Source organism: Nestor notabilis, unplaced genomic scaffold (assembly GCF_000696875.1).
Source record: "Nestor notabilis isolate BGI_N333 unplaced genomic scaffold, ASM69687v1 scaffold4950, whole genome shotgun sequence".
In the NCBI taxonomy this organism is placed as follows: Eukaryota; Metazoa; Chordata; class Aves; order Psittaciformes; family Psittacidae; genus Nestor; species Nestor notabilis.
The window spans coordinates 60,586-77,982 of NW_009910516.1; the positions used below are offsets into that span (position 1 = coordinate 60,586).

At 35.7% G+C, this 17,397-nt stretch overlaps 1 protein-coding gene across 1 annotated transcript in view; it reads right to left on the minus strand.

Moving 5' to 3' along the window:
- The window catches only part of TAPT1 (transmembrane anterior posterior transformation 1), a 41,451-nt gene extending 27,864 nt beyond the window's left edge, over positions 1 to 13,587 (minus strand). The window contains exons 1-3 of the mRNA XM_010010339.1: positions 13,561 to 13,587; positions 9,489 to 9,607; positions 4,631 to 4,654 (exon numbers count right to left, since the gene is read on the minus strand). Coding sequence (XP_010008641.1) covers positions 4,631 to 4,654; positions 9,489 to 9,607; positions 13,561 to 13,587 — 170 coding nt within the window. The remainder of the gene's footprint in view (positions 1 to 4,630; positions 4,655 to 9,488; positions 9,608 to 13,560) is intronic.
- Positions 13,588 to 17,397: the final 3,810 nt, after the last annotated feature.

A 17,397-nucleotide genomic window follows, 5' to 3' on the forward strand; every position in this document is an offset into this window, starting at 1 on the left:
AATGGGACAGGAATAATTATTTCCTACAAAGACAAGGAAATCAAGTAAATGGATTAAGTCTAACGATTTGTCACCTTTTGGCAAATACACAGACTAACCACAAAGCCTGCAGTTATGAAATGATGTAGACAGTGTTCAGTGAGAACTAAACACTGCAGTTTTAGTATATGATTGGGCTCACATTGTTTCAATCCATATTCGTCACAAATCATTCCTATCTTAACTGTTTAATACCTATAAACACGTAGAGACTGATGTGATTTTAAGCCTGCCAAAAACTCTCAGCCCACTCATTACACACATCACATTTTCTTCATTCATTTCTTTCACTGTATGTTTCTACTTATTGTCTCCAATAACTACACAGTGCCAACACTGGAAAGTACTTTCAGAACAATCTTAAGCACCAAGTAATGAGACCTTGTGATTAATAACACATACAAATTCATAATGCTGTATTCATCAACACCATGCATGCTATAGAAAGTCAAAAAAAAGCTGGTATCAGCCAAGTTATGACAACTATACAAAGGTCAAGAAACAAACAAGAAAAATATAGCATAGTGCTGATACTACTTTCAGTATCTCATTTGAAATCAGGCAGCCAGGAGGTAAGAACTAGACAGTACTGAGCTCACAGTATGATACTGTACAACTCTAGAAACCACTGAACAGAGATAAGAGAAGTTGAAAAGCTTAGCTCATTTCAAAAGACTTTGTATTCTTATAGTTGTGCATGAAGTGTACCAAAATTTAGAGGGAAAGATTTCACATGAAAATTAGTTATGAGCGATTTTTTCTTACGAGCAAGAAAAGGAGAACAATAATGAACATAAATATCTTATTTTATATTTAATCATTCCAGTTACAAAAAAGCAAGCAGTAGAATCTTTCTATAGAAATCAGATGGTCTTTTCCTTCAAAGCTACCCCAGACATGCAGTGATGCTGCAGAAGTGAATTAAATATTAATACTTTCCCAGCTTTAGTGAACTCCACTCTTAGAAGATAGTATCACGAGAGCCTTTGTGGAACATGCAGTTTCTTGAATATCCTACCGGATTCCAAAAATAATGTTATGTGAATTGTTTCACAATTTGGCTGATTACATAGCTGAATAATAATTTAAATTACAACTTTCACATCTCAAACCAGTAAATATGCAGATTCAGGGTATATGGACTGTCCTTCAGATGGGCCTTATTAAGATACACAATTTCTGTCTTTTAATCTAATTATTTTCTGACATTATTCCATTATTACTTCTAACATTTTTACTACAAGTCATGCTCTCCAAAATGCTCTTTACAGCATCTGACAAGTGGTTTCATTATGCTAAGCCTCGGGTTCCCACGTTTAGCTGTACAGACTAGACTATCAAAGAATCAAATTTTTAAATTAAAGAGTAAGGCTTATCCATTCTATTATCCACTATATAAAATCTTGTATTGCTTCACTATTACTACCACTGAATACACCGAGCTGTTTAAACATGAGATGATCTTTCAATCTGTGTGAATTCAGAGTAAAAATCCAAGCATTCCTCTGCAGACAAACTCTCTTACACTGAAACACTAGCAAATTAAAACAACACAGAAAACACACAGCGGGACTTCAATATTCTACAGTGCACACTTAACAAGATGTTTAAACTCCTCAGCCTTTGGGTACCTTTACCATTACACCTACTAATGGATAGAAAATCTCCACGGAAAAAAACTGTCGTCTCCAGATAATATATATTTCACAAACGCATGCTTAAGTGGATATATGAGCTTATTAATCATTTTAACCTAAGTGATGTGCAAGCCTTACTATTACACTGCCCTATTCCACCACACCATGCTTCTGTTTCAGCCCAGCCAATTAACAGAAGGAGAAGCATGCCAAGCTCAATACTTATCACATGGCGTTTGAGGCAGTTGAAAGTGCAACTATGGCAGAATTTATACAGTACACTGACCGACATCAACCGAGAACTAGGACTTCAGAAATCCAGACTGTTATAGAAAAAAGTTATGTTTTTCAACACAACTCAAAAGCTCAAGGTTTAATACTCATGCTTCAAGCTTTCCAGTTCATGGTTTGCCCACCTTGAGACATATTTAGGAATTGTGAATCCAAGTTCTTCCTCTGTTTAGAAAACTACTGCATCTGTGTATATCCTCCTCCTTTGCTAAAAACAAGCCACTTCCCTTATGAACAGGTAGGAAGAATTACTTTGCTATTCTATAAAATTGAATTCAAATACCACCACATCAGAATATTACCAAATGTTCTGGGTATCCATAAATTTGTTCTACACATTTTAGGAACAAGTGGAAAAAAAAAAAAAAAAACAACCTAAAAAACGGAAATCTAAATTTTTTTAATGATTACTTGTGATATCTGTAAGAAAATCCACTGTTACAAAACTAAGTCAAACTGCTTTCAAGGTATACATAAAACTGCTACCCAGTGAAGAAAAATCTGGTGTGGAAAAAGAGTTTTCATCAAAAGCAACCTCCTTAGACAAACAAAAGTTCAAGGAACTAGTTCCTGACTGTCATTTTCAAGGTATTTTTCAAGGTAGATCATGACCTTTTGAGTATGTTATCATATTTCATAAAGTAATAAGAGTTCTGTCTCCATGTACTGATTGAAAAACATTAGGTTCAATCATTCGTAAGGGCTGTGACCATACAAATGCTCATACTACCAATATATAATGTTTGTGACAGTTTCAGCTGAAAAGCATGTTGGATTTCATAGTATCTCTAAGTTATTAAAGAAGCAAACAGCTCAAGGCTTTCAGTGTATTGGCATTTTGCACTGGCATCTACCCCAGTAATCCCTTTTTCATTCCACCAACTGTACAATTACAGTTACTTAGCATTAAGTAGAGCATTATTAAAAATAAATCATAGTTTATTGATATTTGGCTTTAAGATGTTACAAGTCACAAGTAGCTAATGAATAAGTTTGCTTAAGTGGCTGACTTCCGAAAAGAACAAGATTGGATGTTAAATGTTTTAATAAGCCTTTCTTATGGTTAAGCCATTTGGAACATAAAATGCATCTCAGGACAAACCGTAATTTGCTCTTCCTGTAGAGTAAAAAAAAAGGGTCTAAAAAAAATAAACCTCAAAACGTCTCAGGATAGCCATCTATGGTATGCTTTTCAGCAACTGTCACTGCAAAATGAACAATGTTTTAACTTGTATATTGTATACAAAGTAATCAGTAGACAAGTATACTTGTCTGAGTACTTCATTCCTGTGACAGCCGATGCATAAGCACTCTGCATATATTATTTTAAAACTTAACTCTGCACAGACTATCGTATGCTATCATACGGCTTCTTTACTTTTGTCTTCCAGGCGTTCTGGTCCCCTCAATTCTTCTCAACTAGTCTGATTACATATGGTATTCCAGTCACCTTGTTGTTTGGTTTTTGATGCCTTTTTTTTTGTTTTTTCCCAAACCAACAGGAATTCAACACATTTTTCTTGTTTAATTTTACAGTTTCCTGCATTTTCAATTGGCCCCTTTAGTCTCATCCAAATAATTCAGATTACCCTAAACAATTATTCCTTCATAGTTAGCACTAAATTTCCAATGCTGATCTCACAGATACAGTAATTTAAAGACACCAGTGCACTATTATTGCAATAATGCTTTAGAGAGGTATTTTAATCTTAAAATAACCAACTTAACCACCTGCATACGTATATATCTATAAACTCTTTAAGATAACAGTATTACTCCTATAAATGTTATTGTACTTCCACTATTAAAAACCCCCTTTCATTATATAGGTTTATTGTTCACCTGATAATTCACTGAAGTAGTGTTTAAGCACTGAGGCTACAAGCTTGTGCAAGAATTTTACAGCATGCCTTTTCTAACTGTATTATTTATTAACACTTTGAAATAGAGAAGCAACCACTGAGGTTTATATTAATTAACAATATATTTCAGTTATTGAAATGGTGGTCTAGTTAAAGTTTTGATAAGGTACCTTATTTCTCTATTTTTACATCACAGATACTTGTATGGCAACTGAACCATGATATTTTCGTTTACACGTAGATAGTTATATTTAGTCTTGATCAAAGTCTTAACCTTTCAATGTAGCCTTCATTAATGAACAGCTGTATTATAAATTTCTAATCTTACATGAAGCATTAACAATCACATTAACACATAAGGGAATATTTTCCTGTTAGCATAGTAAGTACAGGTGTCAGGGAAAATAAAACCCAAGCCAAGTTTGTCTGCAGGGCATACAACAAAAATTTTCAAAATGTGCAAAGTGATTTATTGGAAGTATTTTCCTACAAATATGGTCCAGTTTGAAATTAAGTTGGGCTTCCAGAATAAGCTTTTTGATCAAAGTAGCTTTATTTTGATCAACCCAATTCGATACTTTAAAAAGACATAACGATGTACAGTATGCAGGGCTCCACTGTTGTAAAACTGAGACATACACATTAAGTGACAATAAAAATATGTCCCAAATGAAGAATTCTAAGATATGAAGAGCTGAGTTTGCCAAGGTTTCAGGTGGCATTTCATTTCTCAGACAATAAAAAGCCTCTACATGCACACACCACAGCACGAGACCATGCTAAGAATGAAATGAAACCAACCTTGCTGTTACGCCCCGATGAAAGCTGTCTCAAAATAAATAAAACAAAATTGAGGTTTCAAATAAGTGACAAGTAAAACAAGCTTTCATTAAGCTTTTATTTTTTTCATAACAGAATCAACTATAACTGAAGTCAATAAATGAACATATGATAAGGTGCTGTATTTTATTATGCAGAGAATCAAGTCTAATATTCAGATACCTGACAATGAACTTGCAGAACTCCCCAAAATTTATGTAAGCATTACAAAAAAACCTGCTTGAAGAACACACAAAAATAGAGCTATGAAGCTGACTGAAGCATTACTTAGAATTAACTTAAAAAAAGCTTACGGCACTACAGCAGGGGCTATAGCTTTTCCAAGACATCATATTTCAAATTGTGCTGAACTGGTCTGCAGGCACTCCATGTAAAAAAATGTTTTAAATCTATTAAGATCACAACCTATTTCCACAGTGATGCAGTTCCATGTGAAAACATACCTATCATAAACAGCACTGAATGAATTTCAGTGTCGGTTACTAAAAGTAAGTGTTGGTTTCTCCTTTGAAATATGTTGGCTAATTTAGCTATACTATTCATTTGTAATCAGTCTTTTTACTGATTACATGAAGATGTGGAAATTTGGCTGACAGCACAGAAGGAAAAAGAAAATCAGGATTTACTCACCAAGGAGGAATCCCTGTGACACCACATTCCATCCTATAAAGGAAGTGAAAGTGCTCTTCCCTTCGGTCTGATTTACAAGAAAGAAAGAAAGAGAAGGTTGTAATGTTGCTACACTATGCACTGTTATGGAAAGGAGAAAGGAGTACTTGACCTGAGAGCTTACTACAGAAAATACTGAATGCACCTGCCCTCTTTTGCCTGGTTGAAAGACACATTTTGGTGGACAGATGCACTACTTTCTCCATGAACTTAACCAGATGATAGAAAGTTTATGTATTTTACAGCTAAAGCCTTCAGCACAAAGTAAGTGTGCAACAAAGGTTCAGATTTATTTAATAACCTGATAATATGAACAAAAAAATAATGTCCATAATAGAATGCCAGTATATTTGTTTTGGTTTGTCTGGGTTTTGTTTTGGGGGGTTGGGAGTAGGGTTTGATTGGTTTGTTTGTTTTACTCCCAATATGCTTTCTTCCTACAGTTTCTTCCTTGAGCTAATACTGTTTTATTTATTTCCTACTGAAAAGTGTAAATCTATGACTTCACAGCAGGGTGATGGGATTTTTAAGAGGTACATATAATACAACTGAAGTTAATGATGTTATTGCTGGCAGGACCTAAATCCACTTACTTCATGGAGAAGAGAGTGGAGTAGAAGAAAAACACATAACACTTTTATAGTCTGTATCTATTTCTACATGGGAAAAAATGTAAAGATCTTGTCAATGAATCTTCACATACATGAAAATTTATAATCTGCTTGTGTATTTTCTTAAGAAAACTAGAATTTGGAAGGGGAGAAAAGAAGTCTCACTTTCCGTAACAAGTCCTTACTTGCTCTGTGGAAAAGATGGAAAATGGTTTTAAGCATAATTAAATTGGGAGTCCCATCAGAGTTTCACTAACATACAATTTTAGTTTTCATAACAGGGTGTTTTTCAAATAACACAGAAGAGCTTTTCCACATTCCCACAAGAGCTTTTATTGGTGTGTAACATATTTCCAAGAAAAACAAGAAGTTAGCTCTATAAAAGTGTTTGCAAAGCAGCAGAGATATTAATCTGCACAGAATCTCTGGGTCTGAGGTATTTAATAAAAAAATGTGTCTGAATTGCAAAAGGAAACCCCACCTTTCCAACACAGGTAGGGTTAGTGTTAGGAACCTGTCATCAAGGACTGTAATTCTGAAGGGAACTCCATCAAGTCCACTTCTCTCTTTACCTTAGATTTGTTGTTCCAGCAAAGTATGTGCTTTTATGATGTCAAAGAATAGTTTAATAAAATGAGAGTAATTTAGATTTGAAAAGAATAATTCAAGAAACTTCATGACTTGGAATACATCACAGCTGGGTTGTTTTTTGGTTTTTTCCCTGTAATTTCAGAACAAGCCATTTAATTTTGTGAAGTGTTTGTTAATTCTTAAGAACACCCTCCTATTTACAGAGCATAGAAGTAATGAAGTTGCACCTGCCAAAACCACCACAATGTGATGATTCAGCTTCTGCCAGTTTGACCACAGAGATTTAACCAGCAGCTTAAGTTTACTTAATGACAGAATCTTGGATTCTTCTGAATGAAGTTTTTGAAGTTTTTAGCTATGTTAACACCAATATAGCTCTGACAAATACACTGAACCAAATTTACTCAAACGGAAAGATAAAGTGATGAGGAATGACAACTTTGCAGTCAAACTGAAGCACTTAGTAATACTGTCCAGGCAGAATAAGGAAACAAATTTCGTTAAGATACATTACTCTAAGTTCACTTTCAGAGCCCTGCAAAATGGAGTATTAAAACATGAGGAAGAGGTTATGAAGCACTCCCGCTACATTTAAGTACTGCACACAGTACCACAGACAGGAACTAGCCCATCTTACATAGAAAGTGGTTTTATTGTTTTAAAGAAATAATGGGTAATATAATATTTTTCTATACTGGAAAGAGCAGATAGTTATGAGGAAATAAACTAACTGAAGAGTAAACTGGAAGGGAGACAGAACACTCACTGCTCAATCACTTCACTGAGATGTTGAGAAAAAAGTCAAGATGAAGGGAGGAGCACTTTTATTTACTACACAGAATGGAATATGATGTGGCAGGTTCAAGTAACAACTAGTCATGTTTCTCAACATTTACTTCACGTTTGTGAGAAAGAGCAACCTAAAAGATAAACAGCCACCTGCTTTGTAAGTACCTTTTGTAATTACAGGTGTTTTACCTCTCGAAATCTATTTTGTTAGATAAAAATCTATTTCCTGAGTGAGAAGAAAATCCCAAAACTTTTTTGCCATAAGAAATCAAATCAGCATAACAACAAAAAACCTCAGCCCAAAATCAAAATGCAGGCTCTGAATATTTGGAAATAAGAATTACTACATTTGAAAAAGTTCCAGTTCGTACTATAAATATGAATTGTGAACCTTTGAGTAAAAGTCACTAATTTTAAAACATTAATGAATTAGACAAAGCCCCAAGTATTGAACAAGTAAAGAGATTCTAAGGAAATAAATTCTATAAAACTTTCAGGAGACTCTGACAAAGGAAATTGCTTCAGGAGTTGTTACATAAACAAAGCTTTCTTCACTCAAAATAATCTCAGTTTCACTGCATCTTACCTGATAACACTTTAAAGTTAACAAAGCCAAGTTGAATAGATTAAACTGGATTCTATCCTGCATCATGCACTAAAAATATTGTCAAGCAAGCAGACTAAGTTTTAACATTGCAGATGCATGTACATGTAGATATACATGTATACACGTGTGAGTGTATATGGTATGTTCAAAGTCACTTTCTTCGGTATATCCAACAATACCCCAAACCAGAAACTGGTCCTTCAAATTTTTAATTGTAATTTCAGAAGAGCAGAAAACTGGTCAAAAAGCAAAGCTGAGTTTATGAACAAGGAAGAACACTTTTTAAACAGGAAAAAATAGTAAGATCCAAGCGATTTCTTAAAATCCATTATATTTGCCTGAATTTTATTATTTTAGCAATAGTATCCTTACACATATTAACAAAGAGGCACATAATGTGACCTGTCATGAGGCTAAAACTAAATATCTGACATTTTTTATACAGCTACGAAAACTCTCAACATAATGAGATACTGAGATTCAGCGCTAAGTTAACAGCACAATAAAATATTACACTGCCACCTAGTGCCTATGTGAAAGCATCACCGAAGTACAAACATTTCCAATTAAAACTAGGCTTTAAAATATTATTTCTTCCACAACTAGATTAGCATTTGCTCTAATCAGAACCTACATTCTAAACTATGCATCTAAAAGTGCTTCACATATAAAAACTATTAATAATGCAAATCTGAGCAACTACCAAAAAAATTAACTGGCTACCATAATATCAACTTCAAGTTTGGAGTGACCCAAAATGAATACCCCTATTTATTCAAGGAAAAGTTACAACATTGATACAAATAATCCCTTTCTTTCAGGCCACGCTTAAGTCTTTCATAACCAGCTTAACCATGAAGTTCCAACTTTCAGAACAGAAATTAGTTCCATCCAATTTTTGATTCCTACACCAGAAAGGCAAACCAAAAATCCTATGAATTAGCAACAACTTCATATTGAGCTGAACAAAAAAGCAAGGCATTAAGATCTAAAATATCTTAATATTATTCTAATTAGTTAGTTCCATCCAATTACTCTCCAAGATTCTTTGAAGGAAAGAAAATAACACATTTTATTCAGGGATTCTTTGGGCAAAGTTTACCACGCAAACAAGGAAAACCGTTGTTAAAAAAAAAAAAAAAAAAAAAAAGCCAAACTTTTGTTTCAATACCTTAGAGCCTATCAAAAGACATGAGCCAAGTCATTAGCGCCAATCTAAGAAACCTTGAAACTGTTCAAATACATGTTGGTTAAAAGAACAAAACTATAGCGTAAGGTTACATCTCTGTCCTTTACTAACCTGAATATGCCTAAGTGGTGCTGTTATCAAACTGTTGTCTGAAGAAAACAACGATGACAGTTAGTGACTGGTGGCAAAGCTTAGAGATCCCACACAGAAACACCTTTGTTTTGGCTAGTTTAGACCAAAACTTGTTTTACAGTGGAAGAAGTCATTAGTAGTTCAAACAGCACTGAAAGGCTATAAAATTAAATACACACATAAATAAACATTATTTAAGGGTATCAACACCTTTCTCTTAAATCAACTTACCGTAAGCCATAGCAAGGCAAAGTGATGAACCGGAACATTGCCAGAAAAACTCTCAAAGGAAGCAGGGTGAATACATACAGAAAAGCATCCAGGCACAAAAAGATTCCAAAAAACATCAACTAAATTACAAAAATAAAACAAAAATATGTTAGTGGATTATAAAGAATTGTATGACTTTATGAAAAGTACATTTACATAAGACTAGTTAACCAAATAAGCACAAAACTATCGCTTGTTCAACCTGCTGAGCTGTAAAACAAATAACATGCTATGCGCTTGGAAGACTTCAGCAAAACTTGTGCACCACAACATCCAAGCAGCAGAGGCTTTTGCAGACCTCCATGGCTCACTGAACTCAGTCTTTACTGGATAGATGAATTACATGTGAATATAACTGTAGTTCATTTTGCAATGGTGACCTTCCTCTAAGGTTAAAGAAGTTAACGTTTTTAACCTTTGGGGTTGTGGTGTGTGTCAAGTAGAGCTGTGTTGCACACGTGCACAGCCATTTGCTGCCGACCTCCTTTTTAATATGCTTTTTTCTTTTTCTTACCTTGTTAATTCTCTATTGCACAGCTAATTACCAGATGTGGTATTTCTCCTTTCGAGAATATCCACCTTTTTCATACAAAGAATATAAAATACAAAGATGCAAACTTCCAGTTGCCCTCAGTTTAAATGCTTTCTCCTTAATTTACAGAGACAGTTAAAGCCATTTCATTATAGCCATGAGCCAAGCAATTCCATGATAATTAAAATAGACCTAAATTCTGCCATTAGAAATCTCTTAATTAAGAAAGCTCTTGTATACTGCTCTCCCCATGTGACCTTCCTTCTTCAGCTGCTTTTTGAGTTTATCTAAGATCTACCTGAATGAGACTCTAGGCACAGGCTTTTACACTTCTGTCAGACCAGAAGCTACTGTTTTTTCCTGCAAGAAAAACCACTGGCTACACAATTAAGACTAGCAACTTCTGAGCAGGCCTGTATGTCCACGACAGATATGCATTTAAAGTTTTATGTATTGCTAATGGGAAAGACAGACATTGGTGTGGGGTGTGGGAGGAGAGCAAACCAAAGGACAAGTAAATTACTTTTAACTCCCACAACCTGTTTGCTTTCAAAATACCTTCTTTGTCAGCTTGAGCAACAGCCAGTTCAATGTCCAATGAGCTAGTATCACCTATATGTACCTTTCTGTCACTCATGCATACTTCTAACTTTGAAAGCAATCCTACAGAATACACTTCAGTACATCTATCTGCAAGCCACTGATGACTGACTCAGGCCTAAGAGCACTGTTATCATTTCTGAACTGCTGCCTTCCCTTCTAATATTATTTCTACCCATTCTGCAGTCTGTACTTCAGTACCACCACGACGTTAAGGTCTTCTCCCTGATACTAACTCCTTCACCTCTAGTACTGTTTCCTAAGATTTCAGCAGAGACTTATCAATCAAAGTTACCAGGAGTGGTGGTTACAAATAATAGATGAATTCATTCATTGCATTTTAATATGCCACTAGGTTACCCATTTCTTTGCTAACTTTTAAACCAAGCGCTGAATATCCAGCCACTGAGGATGACTGGAGCTGAACATGTATCTTCCTTTTTTTAACTCCTTAACCCAAGCAAAATAGAAAGATAGCCTGTCATTTTGCCTCTGTGTTCTTTGAGGGCATCTTTGTAATCTAGAAAACAACTCTGCATTTTCTTTTTGATGTAAACAGACTTTTTCTCTCTGCCTGGGGCAATTACAGGTTCTCGCATTCTATAATCTTGCATTCATATCTGCAATTGTTTAATGTCCCCATTTTCCTAATTTTTCACTACACTGCACTTACACACACCTGCTGAAATATAATCAGCACTGAAGCTTACCCTCATTTCGGTAAATGTTATTTTTGCTGTCATATTCCAGATACTCAGGAGCTAACAGAAAAGCTTAATGAGCTTTCCCACCATCATAACTCAAAGCAAAAAAGCTCAAAGTTTAATTTTGAGATCAACTGACAAGTTTTCCCCTGAGACAGCATAATAGGGACCACCTTTCACTTACCATAAATAACCTATTACTATGAAGAACTTCCACTGAAACTGCACAAAAAGCTTGAGGGGAAGTAGCATTTATATTACAAATTATCTAGTTTGTCTTAATAAAAAAGTATTCAGAACAACAACAAAATATTACCCTTTTAACATCACACCCCACTCTAAAATTATGTACATGTAACAAGTTTATGTTAAAGAATATCTCTCAATAGGCTCTGACAAATTTACTCCAGTTTATTCTTACTCTATCCAATTACTATTTTCATTCCTAGTATGTAATTATACTAGTGGGTAGTAAATAATACAAACGATTAAGAAAATTCTCCTCTTCCTTTCCTAGTGACTCACTTTATTTCAATTAAGCAGTTTTGATTGTCACAGAGGCAAGTGATGATCCGTACACTATTCGGTTTGCTTTCTAGATGCTCATCATCATACTTTTTCAACAAATATGATTCAATTTGCTATAACTAGTGTGTATATTAACCTGGACTAAGCCCGTGCAAAGAAGTAATAAATTAATAACCTATGCTGATTATCATTCAGAATAATTCCTGTGACTTGGAGAGGGCATGTAGTAGTATACATAATTACAGTGGAGATGATGGAAAACTGCTATAATGTTCAACTGAGACTAGAACATAACAGGAATATTCTACCATTAAGAGTAAAGTTCACAGTGGGACTGTGAAGACAACATCCTTGGAGACACCCAACTGGATCTGGTCCTGAGCAAGCTGTTGTAGGTGATATAGTTTTAAGTAAGGGCTTGCACTACATCATTTCCAGAGGTCCATCCCAATCTCATTCATTCTGTGATTTTCTGCAGTAACTGACAGGGAATTTAGTTTTGTGAGAAAAGGTCTCATCACAGACCAAGGATGAATTTAATGATACTGAAGGAGAAACCTGAGGGCTGCTGACAAAAGGAATCCTACTGTCCCTCCATCCACCACCGCTCTTTCATCTTTCTACCCCTAGCCCAAGCTACACAGCTCCCCTTCCACCCTTGTGTAGGCTCTGGATTCTCAAGAATACTAGCCAAGCAATTCAGCTCACTATCCTAGTGAAGAACAAAAAGAGCAATAAAAGCGAAGCACTCACTGTCAAATTATGACCTGATTTAACTCTTAGAATGGTCCAACAAAGCACCACAGCTCATGCAAAACAGGCAGCACGCATAAGGCAGGAGACCAAAGTGAGAGGAAGAGTGACGCAGACTCTTCCTTCAATGTAAGTTAGAGTTAAATTGATTTAGCCCTAGTATGTAACTTCCTCCCTAGAGGTTTTGAGAATTTTAGCAATATTACTTTTAATGTTATCGTTACACTGCAGCCTAGCCAAACCTTATCACAATGCTGCTTTACTCATCATCCTTGAGCATATTCCTCTGCCTCCCAAATCAAAAAGGTTAAGACAGTATAAAACTCTCTTCTACATTACAGCAGTGGCATTAGCTCTCTGCATGGACAGAATTAAATCTAAACTGACATAAAGGAAGTGGCAGTAATGCTTCAGGAAGTGCTGTAGCACTGGGACAAAGAGGAAAGATGTGGTAAACAGTTGCAAGAAGCAAAATAGAAAGCTATGAAAGTTAAGTCAAAAACATTAGACAGAAACTGACCTATCACCATATTTTAAAGGACTGAAATCTTCCCACCATCAAATAAATCTTTAAAACAATTATTTTTTATTTTTACAAATGTAAAATCACATTTTGCTGTGAAAAGTTTTATTTTGCTTGAATATTCCTTTAAGGATCAGTGACATCTTTGTATTCGAATTAATTTGTAATCATCGGGACTTCAAAGTTAGCCATGTCTGTCTTTGCTAATAACAGTAGCAACAAGCAAACAGGCAAAAAAACCTGAAACATAAATGCTGAAGTTACTAACACCAAAAATTAACCATTACAGATGTTTAACTTTCTTAGCAGCAAGTGTTTGAAAAATAAATATTTCTTTAAATAATGTAATGTATCAGATTTCATCTCTAAAACAAATCTTACAATATACTTCACCTTTTCCAGTTCTTTTGGTATCCTCATGCACGTGTACACTCTCTCTCTCCGCTCTGTGTATTTTGCTTCATTGTGTTCAAGGAAGTAGCCTCTTGTTAGCTCAGCACTGATGAACCTCAGCAACGAGAGATCTACATTCAGGAGCACATAAGCAGAAGACACTTCAGGCATGACCTCCAAAAAGTGAGAAGACCACTATGTTTTTTTCACTTGCTATGTATTTCACTTATATTGTATCTAATCCCAAAAGTTTCTGCTGATCATAATCAGAACATCAAGTAACTTGGTACAGAAGGAGCTGTAAGAGAAGCAAGTCCTATGCTCTCCCATTCCCCCATTGCCCCAGGGGAACAACCAAAACAAATACTTTTCCCAGCCGATCATTTTCATCCCACTTCTCCAAAACATTACTCAAAGCAGCTACACTGGATGCAGCATGTTGAGCGGACCTAATCCTTAATGTACCAACAGTCCTCCTAAATTTACTAAGTTCTATTTTAGACTTCTTAAAACCTATTTTCTCTCCCAGCAATGCTAGCAACTTGTTCTTTATTTTAAAGAACAACTTTTTGTAAGAGCAAAACATTCACGGATACATGACTCCAAGTGATTCAGTGCACAAACAGTACAAGCATGCTGATCATGTCATGATCAGACCAAAGCCTTTCAAGACCAAAAAGCCATCAAGCACATACAGGTCTTCTACATTTTAACAGAGATAGGTAAATAAACCAAAGGCTGACTGACCTATGCTTAGTCAACTCGTATGGCTTCTAAAATAGACTTTGTGCAGAGTATTCTTCAAAAGGAAATAAAATACAAAAATTGTAATTATGAAAATTCAGGCTGTCAGGACAAGGATGTTAAGTTTAACTGACAAGGTCTGACATAACCACCTTCTGGTAACACTTTAGAAGCAACAGAACACTACATTAAAATTCAACATTTCTGGTAACTATTGCCATTTAAAAACAGAAACTCTCAGTGTTCACACAAGGTGCAAAAGATGGAAACCACCTATTGAGACAGACAGATGAAACTCCACACATCATTTACCATGACACAAGAACACACTCACAAATGGTAAATTCAGATTTCAGGCAAAGACTAAGTGACTACTGGGCAGGGGGGTGGACTTTGCATGGTACAATGCTCCCCATTTTTGCAGAGGAGGAGGAGGTTCCATAACACACCCTCAGTAAAACAGACTAGATAACAGCTGTTAAGAGAGGAATACTTGCTGCAAGTATACACACTACGTGTAAAGACTTCACCCAAAACTGATAGTGGCTTCTCAATATTCATCACATCGAAGATGATGAAGAACATTAGCTGGAAGAGTAGCCAGAAAATTACAAATCATTTTAAAGCAAAGAAGCAACCAGCTCAAACACAAACATAAAAGAAGCAGAGCAAGGAGGGTGCGCTTATAACCTACACTGATTGGGGCGGGGGGGGACACACACGTGTATTGCATATGATTAGGATTTGGGGGGGATGACAAACGGGCATTTTGAAGTCTGTGATGGTGTATTAACATCCTGTGTATGTCTAATATTGTGATTTATCATGTTGTTGATACTGATCACAGCTATATAATTCACTAACTGTTGGCTCATTATGTATTAATAAATAATTTAAATCAGTATTTGCTTTAAACTACACGAACTGAATGGTTTTTCCCTGTATGAGCTTGTTTTCATAGTGATTTTAATGAGATTTATATATATACTGCTGATCCACTTCCAGTGAGCAGGCCAAAAGCACTGTAACCCTTAAAGGTATTTACTTTAAAACAAACGAAAACAACACGTAGCTTAATGAGTAGTAAAAACCTAATATTTACAGGTAAAATTTCAATCAAAGTTCATTCCAGTGAAACAAGGCAGAAGTTCATTCTACTAAATCATTGCTCAGATGTCTTACAAACTTGTTTTCTGAAGTCTTCCTTTTTAATACTATCACTTGCAACTTTTTGGGATTTTACTTTTTGTTCCCCTCCCTTCTTTCCTTTTTAAGGCACGAGACAACCTTAGATATAAACTCAACCAGATATAACTTAGATATAAACCTACCACCAGTTAGCTACTCTGTTAACTGCCCAGGTATATTTTCTTCCACCTCAGGTAACGAACCTTCTCTAACTTAAAGATAATGCATCTCAAACAACTGAAGTTTCCTGCAAAATAAATATGGCATATACACCACAGAGTAACTTAGTGGACCTGCACGGCTCCCCTCCAACTTGAGATATTCTAACCAGTGAGCTATTTCCACCTCCTTACCCCGTTCATTGGTCTATCGAAAAGCACATGAAATTAGGTTTCCTCCACCTCGTTAGACTTTCATGCCCTTGAAATTAAGAAACGATGACTCCTCATGACTGAGGCTGAGCAGTACACAAGCTCCAGACTGTTATTACAAAACAGTCTCTCCAGTGACAGGGGATTCACTGAAGTACAGAGTTGCCCAGCCACCTCCTTTCTGAGCACTTACTACCACCCAGCATCAGCCCTAGCTCTGTGTCAGCTGTGAAACAGATCAGTGGCTGACCCTGCAGAAGAAACACAGTAAGCAGAAGAACAGCATGAAACGCCAAGGTAGGACAGAGTAATAAACCATCTGAAAAAGTTTAATTCTGCTATCAAAGCATCATTTTCTTTTAAAAGTAAGTAAACACTTGAATTCCTACTTCTAATTCCTTCCCTACTTCTACTTTCCCTCTTTCCCAGTCATGAAGTTTCAGATTGTGTTTAAACCTTAGGTTTAAACTGTTCAGACAGCACACTCTTAATGCTTACTCTCATTTATCTCCCCACCTCAGGAAAGAAAAGCACAAGTATCTTCAAAACATAAAAGACCACTAGCTCCTTCAAAGTAAGAAGATAATGATTTACCTAAGTTATACTTCAATGCATAGCTACACCAAGGATAACCATTAACCACAAATGGAAAGGAAAATTTGTGCAAGTGTGAAAAGTATCATGCCTTGGTAAGTCTTTGTTGCTGTACAATCGTAACTTTAATCCTAAATGCAACGATTCCAGGCACTCACTTCACTCCCCTTAATCCTAAAAACACACTTCTATTATAAAGACTCAACTAAATCAATCAAGACTAAACCAGCACAAGGGGGGGGGAGGTTTATGAATATTTCCTCCTCCTCTAAACAACTTCTCTCTACAGAACTGGTCCTGCTTTGCCATTGTGAAAAATCCCTACTTCTATTGTGTAACACATTGCTATCATTAGATGAGTTAGAATTTTTAGCTGCTCTATCAAGAAACCTGTTCTTCTAATGTTTTCTTGCCCTGAAGAGCCAGAGAGCACCAAGGATTTTTAACTAAGTTTACAATCAATTATTTGAATATAGTTAGGAATTCTTGTGCACACACTCAAGTCACAATTTCCATGCTTTTTACTAAGCTATTTGTACATCTTTCAGGGACATTAATACTTATCTTGACCACCCCTTTTTTCTCCCACTAAAAAGCAGTTCATAACAATCAAGCCAAATCCTTACAACTATGGAAATGACATCAGTTTGATCAACATCCCAGAACTGCGGTCAATGATGCTGCATTTCCTATGACATAACACATGTCAGAAAGGGACACAGCACCTGTCAAACTTAGAAGGAAAGCTTTCAATTGGTGGCAGATTATTCAAGTTAAATCCTAATTCCTACTTTTTCTTTTCTGTATTTGGTTAGACCTGTGGGATCACCTTCAAACCAACACTGCGGCAGAAAGCCTGGACATTTGAGCACCACTTTCAGCACTTCCCAGATTTTCAGCAAGCCGCTCATTTAAGAAAATGGTGCTAATAAAGTTATTT